This window comes from Oncorhynchus clarkii, chromosome 25 (genome assembly GCF_045791955.1).
Source record: "Oncorhynchus clarkii lewisi isolate Uvic-CL-2024 chromosome 25, UVic_Ocla_1.0, whole genome shotgun sequence".
Taxonomy (NCBI): Eukaryota; Metazoa; Chordata; class Actinopteri; order Salmoniformes; family Salmonidae; genus Oncorhynchus; species Oncorhynchus clarkii.
In genome coordinates, this window is record NC_092171.1 from 14,606,528 (window position 1) to 14,619,340 (window position 12,813).

Below are 12,813 nucleotides of genomic sequence, written 5' to 3' on the forward strand. Positions count from 1 at the left end.
GAGAGAGGGGGTAGAGAGAGAGAGAGAGAGAGGGGGTAGAGAGAGAGAAGAGAGAGGGTAGAGAGAGAGAGAAGAGAGAGAGAGAGGGGGTAGAGAGAGAGAGGGGGTAGAGAGAGAGAGAGAGGGGGTAGAGAGAGAGAGAGAGGGGGTAGAGAGAGAGAGGGTGGGTAGAGAGAGAGAGGGGGGGTAGAGAGAGAGAGAGGGGGTAGAGAGAGAGAGAGAGAGAGGGGGTAGAGAGAGAGAAGAGAGGGTAGAGAGAGAGAGAAGAGAGAGAGAGAGAAGAGAGAGAGAGAGGGGGTAGAGAGAGAGAGAGAGAGAGAGAGAGAGAGGGGTAGAGAGAGAGAGAGAGAGAGAGAGAGAGAGAGAGAGAGAAAAAGAGAGGGTTGTAGGACAATCAGCCGACTGACACAAATTAAGACTGACGAGGTGGAGATCATGAGAGGAGGTCCTTAATGTACTCTGAGAAAAGGGGTGAGATGGAAAGTTGAGCTGTACAGGGCCTCTGAATGATGAGCCTATGTACTGTAGAGCATAATGAAACAGGCTACTGCTGTGCGGTAGGTAGGGCTTCTTTGTTACTCCCCATGACACCACAGAAATAGATCATGTCTTGTTACTCTTCAGTGGCTTTGCTTTCCTATGCCCTGTCTCTTTATCCTGGCTCAACTAAATAAACTGAATTGGGAAATTGGCCATTATCTTCAAGAACTATAAAAAAGAATGACCTTGACGTAGGACTTCTCTGTGTCCACCAGCTCCTGGATGACCTTGCTGAGCCTCTCGGTGGAGCTCATGTGTCGGGGGCAGGTTCTGAGCAGGGTGGGCTCAGCCCCTGGGTTTGGGGGATCTTTGTGGCCCTCCATCAGGCCCCCGGAGCCCTCTTGGAAGGTGTGGTACAGCGTCTCCACGCTCTGCAGGGGGCGATAGAGAAACAGAGTGGTTAGGGACCACAGGAGAACAGTAACATGTAGACACAAAGCTTATTAGGATCACAAGGACTTTTGTTAATACATCAATCATAAAACAATATCCCCATCAATCAGAACAGTAATACGGTATCAGACAGAGCTGTCATCGGCTCCTGTAGCTCTATGTTTCCAGTACTCACAGGCTGCTCTCCACTGCAGAGGAGCTGCCAACATGCCCTGCAAAACCTCTACTCAGACCTATCGCGCTGTGTGTGTGTGTGTGTGTCCAGTGAGTATGCATAGAGACACTGCAGGAGAATGCGCTTTTGAGTGAGAGAGACGCTGATTGTTACACAAGCAATTCTCAGAAAATACCCTGCCTGTCACCATCAATATTGCACAGCAACAGCGCAGATACATTCACACACACACACAAACCAAATCGATTAACAGCCCTCACAGTAAAACAACCCAGCAGAACCCAGATAGTGTCTAAAACCCAGTGTGGCCTATACCATAGAGACAGGGGACAAATCAAGTCCTATATTAAGCTAAGCCAGTAGTTCATCAGGTAATTAGAAACCGGGTGGTTTGAGCCCTGAATGCCGATTGGCTGAAAGTTGTGGTATATCAGACCGTTTACCATGGGTATGACAAAACAATTGCTTTTACTGTTCTAATTACATTAGTACTCGGTTTATAATAGCAATAAGGCTCCCTCGGGGGTTTGAGGTAGTTGGCCGATATACCACGGCTAAGGGCATCCAGGCACTCCGCATTGTGTCATGCAAAAGAACAGCTCTTAGCCGTGGTATAATGGTCATATAACACACACACACACACAAACACACGCACACCCAGGGCCTTATTGCTTAATTATAGCATGGTTACTCAGGAGGGTGCCAAATCAGCTTCCATACTAATCTGTAGAGAGGACAGAACTAGGCAGCACTGTGGGAGCAGCATGGCTATGGCAGGGGTCTTGGGGCAGGGGGCTGGTGGCTCAGGCCCCCACTGAGGGGAATGGGATTCAGGCTAGGAATAGGCTAGGCTTGGCTGGCCTCTAGACATGACCACCCAGCCAGCAGCTCTGGGTCTCCGCGTGAGCTAGGATAATTACAGAGACTAAGCTGACCCACTGTGTTAACACACTGAAGGCTGTACACTGTAGATACACAAAAGAACAGACGCAGGGCAAGCATCGGCATCCACACACACAAGCTCAAGCACACTGAATGTAGTGAATATGTTTCACCCACACACTAACACAGACCAAAGCTTCTCCATATTGCAGCTGAAAAGACTATGAGACTTGGATAGGATAACTTGTTGACATATTAATCAGATACCCTGAGGCAGCTTCAGAGGCAAACTAGCCTCACACAGACAGATAACGTTCGTTTCTGATGCCACACTCACAGGCGCACACACACAGAAGGATTTTCCCATTCTCGCAGCATGACCTTTCAGCAACTTAATACGGGCGACCTGTGAGAACGACTAGGGGGGGGGGTTTGACTCAGAAGTCTCCCTGTCTCACACAACAATCTGACCAAGTCTGAGCCGAACGCCTGACGGCTAACCCAAATATCCAATCAATTAAGATCTGCGAACAGGCCGCTCGGGAACCATGGAAAGGGGGAGCGGGAGGCAGCAATGCACCCGGAGAATGGACAAGCACATCCGACAGCGCTAGTCTCAACTCTCCCTCCCTATTCTGCTTACGCTTGACAGCTCCTGCTACATCTGGGCTCCTCTCACAGTTTTAGCGCTTATACTAAAGCCCACTTACACAACATAGGGAACTGACTGTTTTCTTCTGATTAAACAACCATGAAGCCTGTGGGGATTCTAAGAAGAATTATCTAAATCCTATCCTACCAATTAGCCCATCTGCTCTCCCTGTTGTAAAGCCAGACATCTCCCTCTCCCCATGAGGAATAGTTTTAACCTCTCTGTCACAACACCTACAGCCCTAAAACATGTTGAGCCCGAGGTTGATACCCATCGCCACACTTGAACAACTAAACAGTGAAAGGCTAAACCCCACTAATGCTGTCCTTCCTTCTTTGGATGGTCATTTCTACTCCCATGGCAAGCCTCTCGTCCCTCTCTGTCCTACTCACCATGAAGAGTAGTCTGTAGAGGAGCCTCCAGGCTGCTGTGGCCTGTCTCTGGGTCCTACAGGCCAGGTTACAGCCTTTCCTATGCAGCCTACCTGACCTGCACGCTGGCATCACGGCTGGACTGGACCTGACCACTAAAATGGCAATTAGTTGTTCTTGAGTGGACAGTACTTGATAGTCCTAATCAGATCCTCACGTTCAGTATTCCCACACTCCGCCTCTTCCTCATTAGTAACTGAACCCCCCTGTCTGTCACATCGTCTTCCTCCTCCTCCTCCTCCACCAGGCCAGGAGAAGCCTCAGTCTACAGAACACCTCACTCTCCAGGGGCCATTTGATGGGAGCTAGCCATTGATCCTGAGTCTAGAGGTTCTGTGAGCGTAGGCATTTGACTAAAAACTGCTGCCCGCACCAATCTGCATATCTATCAATCAGACGGCCGGACCGAGCGGACAGTGCGAACGGAGGGGAATTCCTCCCTCGCTCTCTTTTTCTTTCTGTCGGTCTCTCTCACCCCATCTCTGGTCCACGTGACCCTTGTCAGCTTCTAGAGGGTATAATGCAGAGGTCAGGCTGCCAGTGTCATGCTGCCACAGGCCTGAGGCCTGGCCTCCCAATACATCAACACAATGAGGACTCTTCTGGCCCGCAAGCCTCACTGTTGCACTGTCACACGGTCAGGAACAGCGGTGTCTGTTCAACAGGCCAGAGGTGGTCCTCGAATGAACAATTGTGGGTGCTTTTCAATAAAAACATGAGTCCAAGCCTATGTTAAGAAGCTATGCTTCCTGGTAAACAACATCGTACTGAGGGGTGTCCTGCTGCTGGGTCTGCTGTTTGCAGACAAAGCCGAGTGACAACTAGCTGATTGTTCCAAATCCAATCCAGGACTGGAAGCTTAGGCCTGTGTGGGCAGACCATTCCAACACAACAACACAATTAACTAGCCTAACTACGGTCTCAGTATAGAAGCAACATATTCCATTAGATTCCACTACGTCCCCACCCCTTGAAGTGAACAGCATTCTCACAACGCAGCACAAATGTGTGTCCAAAAAGGTGTCGGAATGTCTGAAAGTGTGTGGATAACTTTGTTGAACATTTAACACTGGAAACAGTTGGCTGATATTTATTTGGGTATTGTTCATGTGAAGTCCTAGACGTGTTGACATGGGAGATGTCAGAAGAAGCGGTTTGTGAAGAGGAGTCGTTTGTGGAGAGATTATCGCTCCTGCTTGACGTGCCAACAGTGCGATTATCCAGTCTGGTATTTTCCACCCACGGGCAAGGTGTCATTCACACACACACACACACACACACACAACCTCTCTTCTGCTCGCTCATACACCCAGTGGCAGCCAAACACACCCAAGAGGCTCCTAATCCAAGGTCAAAAGGCCTCCACTGACGTCATATTAAAATAGTACTCAAATACAGTGAGGTTAGAAACAAACCCAGCCCAAAGAGAAACAAGAGCTGTCAAACAGTTGAGTGACGCCGGATACTGTCCATTCTCCCGTATCTCTGCCAGACATTAAAATAGAGTAATTAAAAGCAGAAGGGTAAGCCTACTTTAAGAGATGAATCGCTTTCAAATTAAAGAAAAGAATCCTCCCGGCGCCAAAAGACTCTCTTTAAGAAAATAAACAATCCCAAATGGAAAGTCTATAAAGTATAAAGCCAGGGATAAAATATGGGGTGTCCCTCGGGCCGGCTCAGCCCATTGCTCAAAGGAGAGTGTCCTGTCACACCACAGTAAGGCTCTAACAGAGGCTGATTCATCCCTCAGGTTAGGCCCATTGTGCAACGTTGCCATCTGCTTTTTAAAGCTCAATAAATAAAGAGAGTTTCTCATAAATCAAACAGGGAGGGAGGGCCCCAGTCTTCTATTCCCATTATACGCTTTATTTTTCATTCTAAACAAATATTATTCCACCGGTTCTTCAGAGTGCGTGGAATACTTCAGAGAATGTCGGAGACTTCAGAGTGCATGTTTCATGATAAGTCCCCATAGGGGTGTGAGACAAAAAGCATTACACCCCCCCCCCCAGATCACATCAATATCAAATGACAGCAGAGGAACGGTAGCATAGCAGCAAACCACTTCCCTCAACATGAAACCAGGTCCAATCAATTGAAAGCAGTCGGGAGCAGTCAATGATGGGTAAGCCTTCTCCTAGCCGCATGACCTGGTGCCCGGATAGAACATGTAGCTGGGTGATAGCAAACACTACCTACCGCTGGTCCAGAAACCTGCCACAGGGGATGTCTGATAACATCTGACTGAACATCTAGCAGGCTATGGAAAGGACAGACTCTGATATAAAGCAAAAGCATAAAAAAAGAAAAGCCAAGTCAACCCTCCAGAGACAGGCTGGACAACCAGTGGACTGAGTAAAATAAATAATACTAGAGAGTAAGAAGAGTGACACAGTGACTCAGTTGTAGCAGCACACCCTCAAGATCTACTGCAGTATGACAGTGAATTGACCATTTCTCCCATGGGGAGCTGCTACATGCACTGTATACAACATACTTAACTATAAACTGGTTGGTTCGAGCCCTGAATGTTGATTGGCTGACAGCCGTGGTATATCAGACCGTATACCACAGGTATGACAAAACATTTATTTGTACTGCTCTAATTACATTGGTAACCAGTTAATAATAGCAATACGGCACCTCAGGAGTTTGTGGTATATGGCCGATATACCATGACTAAGGGCTGTATCCAGGCACTCCGTGTTGCGTCGTGGATAAGATCAGCCCTTAGCCGTGGTATATTGGCCATACACCACACCCCCTCATACCCTGACTACACCGCTCGCGTTGCAAAATAAATTTAGAAATCTATGTTATTCAATTATTGCACCCACACTGCTCCTGCGCGCCAACGAGCGTCTGCGTTGCCAAGGGTTAAAATAGAAGTCCTTTCCCATCTCCTCATTGGTTTATAGAAGCAGGTACCCACGTGCCATCTCCTCATTGGTTATACCCACGTGGGTGATTGAAAGACAAACTGTGTTGCCGGTCGTCGTGGTAATACTATGAAAGTTAAGATGCCAATCACCATATAAGTTCAAAGATGAAAAGGCCTGGAAGGAGGAGAGATGACTAGAAACGATTCGGTTGACCGTTTTGTGTGTGGATTCATTGTCGGAGTAGAGGACCTTGTGCATTTCAGGTAAAATAACAACTCAATGTTATATCCCAGGACAAATTAGCTAACAGCAAGCTAGCTAAATAGGACAAATTAGCTAGCAAGTGCAAGCTAACTAGCTAAATTGCCATAAATATTTCATGCTTTTTGACCTGTCCCCAAATTAATGTAATTGGTTCAGAGTTTGTTTTGATATTTTAAACTGCGTGTCGTGATCGCGTTTGGTGTAGGGGAAAATTAATTTATACACGATGGCGCACAAGCGCAGCCGGTTTGGTTTCCATGTCAGGCCTTATTGCTTAAATTAATCATTAGTAGAGGCAGGTTGGACAAACAGGGACGTGTCAGCACATAAAAACATTGACACCTACTAACACTATGTGACCTGTCCTAAACATACTAACTAAAATAACCATGGCCAAACAACTAGAAAGGACAGTGTTGGGTTACCAGGAGTCCAGCGCGTGGGTTGGGTACTGTAGGTTTCTCACAGGCCACACATCCAGCCATGTCATCCAGCAGCAGGTCCAGCTTGTCTTTCAACAGCTGTCTGAGGGTGAGCAGGGCCGAGCCCAGAAACAGATCCTTCTCCTCGGCCTCACAGCCACCTGACCAAAACCAGCACATGGCCAGCATGGAGCACAGGGCCTGGGCTGGGGACTGGTCCCTGATGAACAGCTGGATCAGGGTGGTGAGGTAGACGCAGGGCCTGGCCTCTTCCTCCTGCTCCTCCGCCACCGTCCCCCTCCTCCTCTCAGCAATCAAACCTCCACCCGGCCCTGAGCCATGGTATAAGGCTGCCATTCCAATGCACACCAGCTCGCCTCTTCTTCTCCTCCTCCGGCGAGCCCTCTTAAGCCTCTCTCGATAGGTCTATCCCTCCTCTCCCTCAGTCTCTCTGCATTAGGGCCGCTCCAGACGCTGGGGCAACTTCCCAGCAATAAGCCCAGATTATTAGGCTAGTCACAGCCATATGGTGACTGATAGACTTAGTCATCATCACCGCCACCCACTACACCCCCTCCAATAGGCAGGTCCCGGAGGAGGGACTGGGGACGTCGGAGTTTCCCAAGGAGGAGGTAAGTAGGTGGGAGAAGTTTAATGAGGCTGTAGGTCTTTCTTTCTAGAGTCCATTGGTCTTTGCTGGCTGTTGTGGTTCAAAAGTCGTAAAGAGTTGAGTAGTAATAACGCAGTAACTGGAGAGCATGTCTCACCTCTCACATTCACACAGTTTAAAAAGGTGATGAAAACACCTTTCTTACGTTCTTAGCCTAGAACAGAGCAACGGATTTCTTAACGGGTATAGCACCCAAAATACACGCTGCCATTTACAGTACGCTGCCCAGTCAGTTCCTGTAAGGATCATTTGTGGATTTCCCACAATCACTAAATCATTGGTGAAGCAAACCAAGTAATTGGATTAGGGCTGACCCCATTTAGTGGTTGATTGTTTGGTTGGTCGATAGGATGTTGGTTGACTGAGATTTCTTTAGTCGAGCAGTAGAAAACAAATCATGGTGTACAAGACACTGGTCTGATTGGCGCCTGTCTGAGTGGACTGATCCATTGTGGAGACCGTGGGGGTGGCACAGTCCATCACTCTAAGACATGTGCTACTTAAATTGTATATGGTTATATTACGCAAGAACAATGGTGCAACAGAAATGGCTGTAATTATGTTGCAGCTTCAGCAACACGGACAGCCCTGTACACACTGTTGATGTGTGGTGGTCGCTGCAACAGGGAGGAGAGGGAGACAACACTATACACACTGTTGATGTGTGATGGTCGCTGCAACAGGGAGGAGAGGGAGACAATACTATACACACTGTTGATGTGTGGTGGTCGCTGCAGCAGGGAGGAGAGGGAGACAACACTATACACACTGTTGATGTGTGGTGGTCGCTGCAGCAGGGAGGAGAGGGAGACAACACTATACACACTGTTGATGTGTGGTGGTCGCTGCAGCAGGGAGGAGAGGGAGACAACACTATACACACTGTTGATGTGTGGTGGTCGCTGCAGCAGGGAGGAGAGGGAGACAACACTATACACACTGTTGATGTGTGGTGGTCGCTGCAGCAGGGAGGAGAGGGAGACAACACTATACACACTGTTGATGTGTGGTGGTCGCTGCAGCAGGGAGGAGAGGGAGACAATGGGTGCTAGTCACAGTCACTCACTGTCTTTTTTTAACACAGTGGTGCAAGTCTGAGCCCGGCCCGGCACAATTAAATCAATTGCGGTCGGACTACCTCTAGTCATTTGTGTGTGTAAATGATTGAATCACACAGTGTGCTTAAAGCATCAGACAAGCTCAGTGAATAGAGCTAAATGTGATTAAAACACATAGGATGTGTCTATATGGAAAAATTGGACAGGCCTACTTTCGATATTGGCGGCGAGCGAGGCTACAGTAATGGAAGGATGTGGTTACTGCTCTATGCACTGTCAAATCCCTCTTAGTTAAGGGTTGGAGGAAGTTAAGGAGCTTACTCTACTCAGCCTGTTGGCAAATGGTATGTGTAGCACAACAACTTCACGCCATTGCCAGCCATTTCATACAGTTGTACAGCTCCTGTTGGGAGTTATGAGGTTTACTACACACCCTCATGGAGCTGAAAAACTATCACGAGGACTGTGCACTAGAACCTAACGCACTGGAACCTAACGCACTGGTACCTAAAGCACTGGAACCTAAAGCACTGGAACCTAAAGCACTGGAAGCTAACGCACTGGAACCTAACGCACTGGTACCTAACGCACTGGTACCTAACGCACTGGTACCTAACGCACTGGTACCTAACGCACTGGTACCTAACGCACTGGTACCTAACGCACTGGAACCTAACGCACTGGAACCTAACGCACTGGAACCTAACGCACTGGTACCTAACGCACTGGTACCTAACGCACTGGAACCTAACGCACTGGCACCTAACGCACTAGAACCCAACGCACTGGAACCTAATGCACTGGTACCTAAGGCACTAGAACCTAACGCACTGGTACCTAAGGCACTAGAACCTAACGCACTGGTACCTAACGCACTAGAACTTAACACACTGGAACCTAAAACACTAGAACCTAACGCACTGGAACCTAACGCACTGGAACCTAACGCACTGGAACCTAACACACTGGAACCTAAAGCACTGGAACCTAACGCACTGGAACCTAACGCACTGGAACCTAACGCACTGGAACCTAAAGCACTGGAACCTAAAGCACTGGAACCTAAAGCACTGGAACCTAAAGCACTGGAACCTAACGCACTGGAACCTAAAGCACTGGAACCTAAAGCACTGGAACCTAAAGCACTGGAACCTAAAGCACTGGAACCTAACGCACTGGAACCTAACGCACTGGAACCTAACGCACTGGAACCTAACGCACTGGAACCTAACGCACTGGAACCTAACGCACTGGAACCTAAAGCACTGGAACCTAAAGCACTGGAACCTAACGCACTGGAACCTAACGCACTGGAACCTAACGCACTGGAACCTAACACACTGGAACCTAACGCACTGGAACCTAACGCACTGGAACCTAACGCACTGGAACCTAAAGCACTGGAACCTAACGCACTGGAACCTAACGCACTGGAACCTAACGCACTGGAACCTAACGCACTGGAACCTAACACACTGGAACCTAACACACTGGAACCTAAAGCACTGGAACCTAACACACTGGAACCTAAAGCACTGGAACCTAACACACTGGAACCTAAAGCACTGGAACCTAACGCAACGTCCTAAATAATAAGGTGACTGTCCGAGGCAACATCATTCCATATGGAGCAATGTAGCCAAAGAAATGCTACTGGTCAACTACCCCAACCTCACAAAGTCCAATAAGAAATATTACACTGGTATTAATGACTACAACAGCCTGGTGTTACAACAAAATGTGGTAAATGTGGTTTAAAAAGAGTTTTGGTTGTGTCATGGTGTTGATGTAAACAGTGTTGCTGTAGCAGAAGTATCTAGGTGATATTCTGTGATATTCAGTGTCAGCTCCCTCAGTCAGGTGTGCTGCTGCTGTGTGGGCTGGCCAGGGTGTCAGTCTGCTCCAGGCCATGGGACCTACAGTACCATACTACCGGGGGGGGGGGGGGGGGGGGGTGTGTCCCAAACAACAACAACAACTTGGCAGCATGGCAGTGGGGAACCTCATCTAGTGTCAGAGCACTAGGGTAAATACTGAGTTAACTGTGCTTTGGTAGCAGCTGCTCACCGTTTTAATATGAGAAAATTGGAAACCACTAGACCAATTAATCAAAGTCAGTCAGTGTTCCGCGGCAGGCTGTGACAAGAGGCTTGAAATGAGTCTTTCCTTCCCATCCATCTCCATTCAGTCACAGGCTGGCTGGCAGGCTGCGGTGGGCACTGATTCTGCCTGAAACACAGGTGATTTTCTACCCATTGACTAGATTGTTTTGTTTCCGCTCCGGGGCACAAACTGACTCCGGTAGTGAGGCGAAATTCCAACCGTTCTTGACAGCTATCAGATTTGCCACAACAAAATCTCACAGTGCTCGCTTTTACTGCATGGTACCTATTTGTCTCAGTATCTCTCGTTCACACACGCATGCAATTGTACAAACACTCCTTCCCACACACACACCTTCCAATTACACACAAGCCCACCCGCACAGCCTCCGGTACCGCTCCGCTGGTACGAAGACAAACACTGTGTCCGGTGCAGCAGCAGCAGTCAGAGGTACTGCAGTGCAGATCCCAGTGCAGCGGGACTCATTCTTGTCACTGGGCAAACAGAGCGAGAGCTGAGGAGCCGGTCTTTTCTAATCCACCTCTTCACTGACCTCAGACCTGCTATTACAGAGACTTAACAGAGCCCACTGGGACATACCATGCCTATATGGTTTAGTGCATAGTATCACTGTAATGTCTAATGGAACAGTGTATAGGGGCATTACATTACACATTGACAACCTGCTGTCTACAAGTTGTAGACACAGGGGTGCAGGCAAATGGCCAGCCTAGATATTCACTATTTCCAGCCCGTGTTTACAGTCTCGAGAGAGAGATTTTTAGGAGCATCAAACAGCATACAGATCGTTCTCTCTCCTCTGAGCTGCAATGTTACGTTTCTGTCCACTGAAGTGAGGATCATTAAAACCTGGCCCTCCAGATGACTGGTCTCATTAATGCAACCCTATAATAAAGCTTGGCATAGATACTTTTCCCCATCTCTAAAATCGGTCGGTTTTATTACCATAATGCAGAAAGCTTTCAAACATGACGCATAAATACACTTTAATGACTTAAATAAGTTATTATTTACATAAAAAAACTTTTAAAAAACTGACAACAACAAAAACTCCCTGAGACAAAAATAAACATCAATTGAATCATCACTGGACAGCAGCCATTTGCATCCTTACAGTAGGAAAAGTGGAGCTGTGATGAAAGCTGAGGTGCACTAGCCGTCACCTAGTCTTTCCCTGCTACAGAGATAACCTAGTCACTAAGGACTCCCAAAACCGAACATGATCACACAACAAGCTTGAAATTAAAAAAGTAGGCTTGATTATAAAAACGCTTGCCAACAATTATTTACCAAGATAGGAAGGAACAACAACCTCCAGACTAATCTACTGTTCTAATTCTAATACCTACAGAGAGAGAACAGCTTCACGTCTATTCTCCCTCTATGCCAGGGGTCGAGCCAGGGAGCTAGCAGAGGGCCAGGCTTTCAGGTTCAGTACAATGCCTCTGCTGCTTCTACTGAGGGCTAGGACCCGGCATGGCCAACCCTGACTCTGTCATTAAAACTTCCTGCTATTCTGGGTGTCTATCTAGGGTGTTGGGGCCTCAGACAATGACAGAGTGAAGGTTAGTAGCAGGCAGAGGGAGTGTTGACAGTATGGGCGTTAGACTGAGACAAAGGGCATCTCTCTCGGAGTGTGACAGTAATAAGCTGTCTGTAGACTGAGGCCAGCGTAATTATATGGAGATCTTTAAGGGTGGTGCCAAGACGTCTTCAGCCCCGCTGCCACAGCTGTCCCTGATGAGGGGTTCCAAGCACACATTTATATATGCACAGCTCACACACTAATTTGCACACATATATACTTTATTAGGTACACCCATCAAGTACTGGGTCAGACTACCCTTTTGCCTCCGGAACAGCCAGAATTCTTTGGGGTGTGGATTCTACAAGGTGTGGCGTTCAAATGTTGCTCAATTGGTACCAAGGGACATACCATGTGCCAGGGAAACATTACCCACACCATTACACCACCGCCACCAGCATGTACCGTTGACACCAGACAGGATGGGTCCATGGACTCATGATGCGTACTTCAAATCATGACTCTGCCATCAGCATGACGCAACAGGAACCGGGATTCGTCGGATCAGGCAAGATTTTTCCACTCCTTAAATTGTCCAGTGTTGGTGATCGCATGCCCACTGGAACAGCTTCTTCTTCTTTTTAGCTGATAGGAGTGGAACCTAGTGTGGTCGTCTGCTGTGTATATTGATTAATGGGACCTTAAGATTCACATGCTTGTACTGTTGCTATGTGTCGGAACTCTGCCACTATACTTTGCACAAGCTATCTGTATTAGTCTTTGCGGTTAAGCCCT

The 12,813-nt window shown here is 47.9% G+C and overlaps 1 protein-coding gene across 2 annotated transcripts in view; it reads right to left on the minus strand.

Moving 5' to 3' along the window:
• The window catches only part of LOC139383466 (rho guanine nucleotide exchange factor TIAM2-like), a 126,814-nt gene that overhangs the window by 21,013 nt on the left and 92,988 nt on the right, over window positions 1–12,813 (minus strand). For both annotated transcript variants that reach the window (XM_071128011.1, XM_071128012.1), the window contains exon 16: window positions 726–911. In XM_071128011.1, the coding sequence (XP_070984112.1) occupies window positions 726–911 (186 nt within the window). The remainder of the gene's footprint in view (window positions 1–725; window positions 912–12,813) is intronic.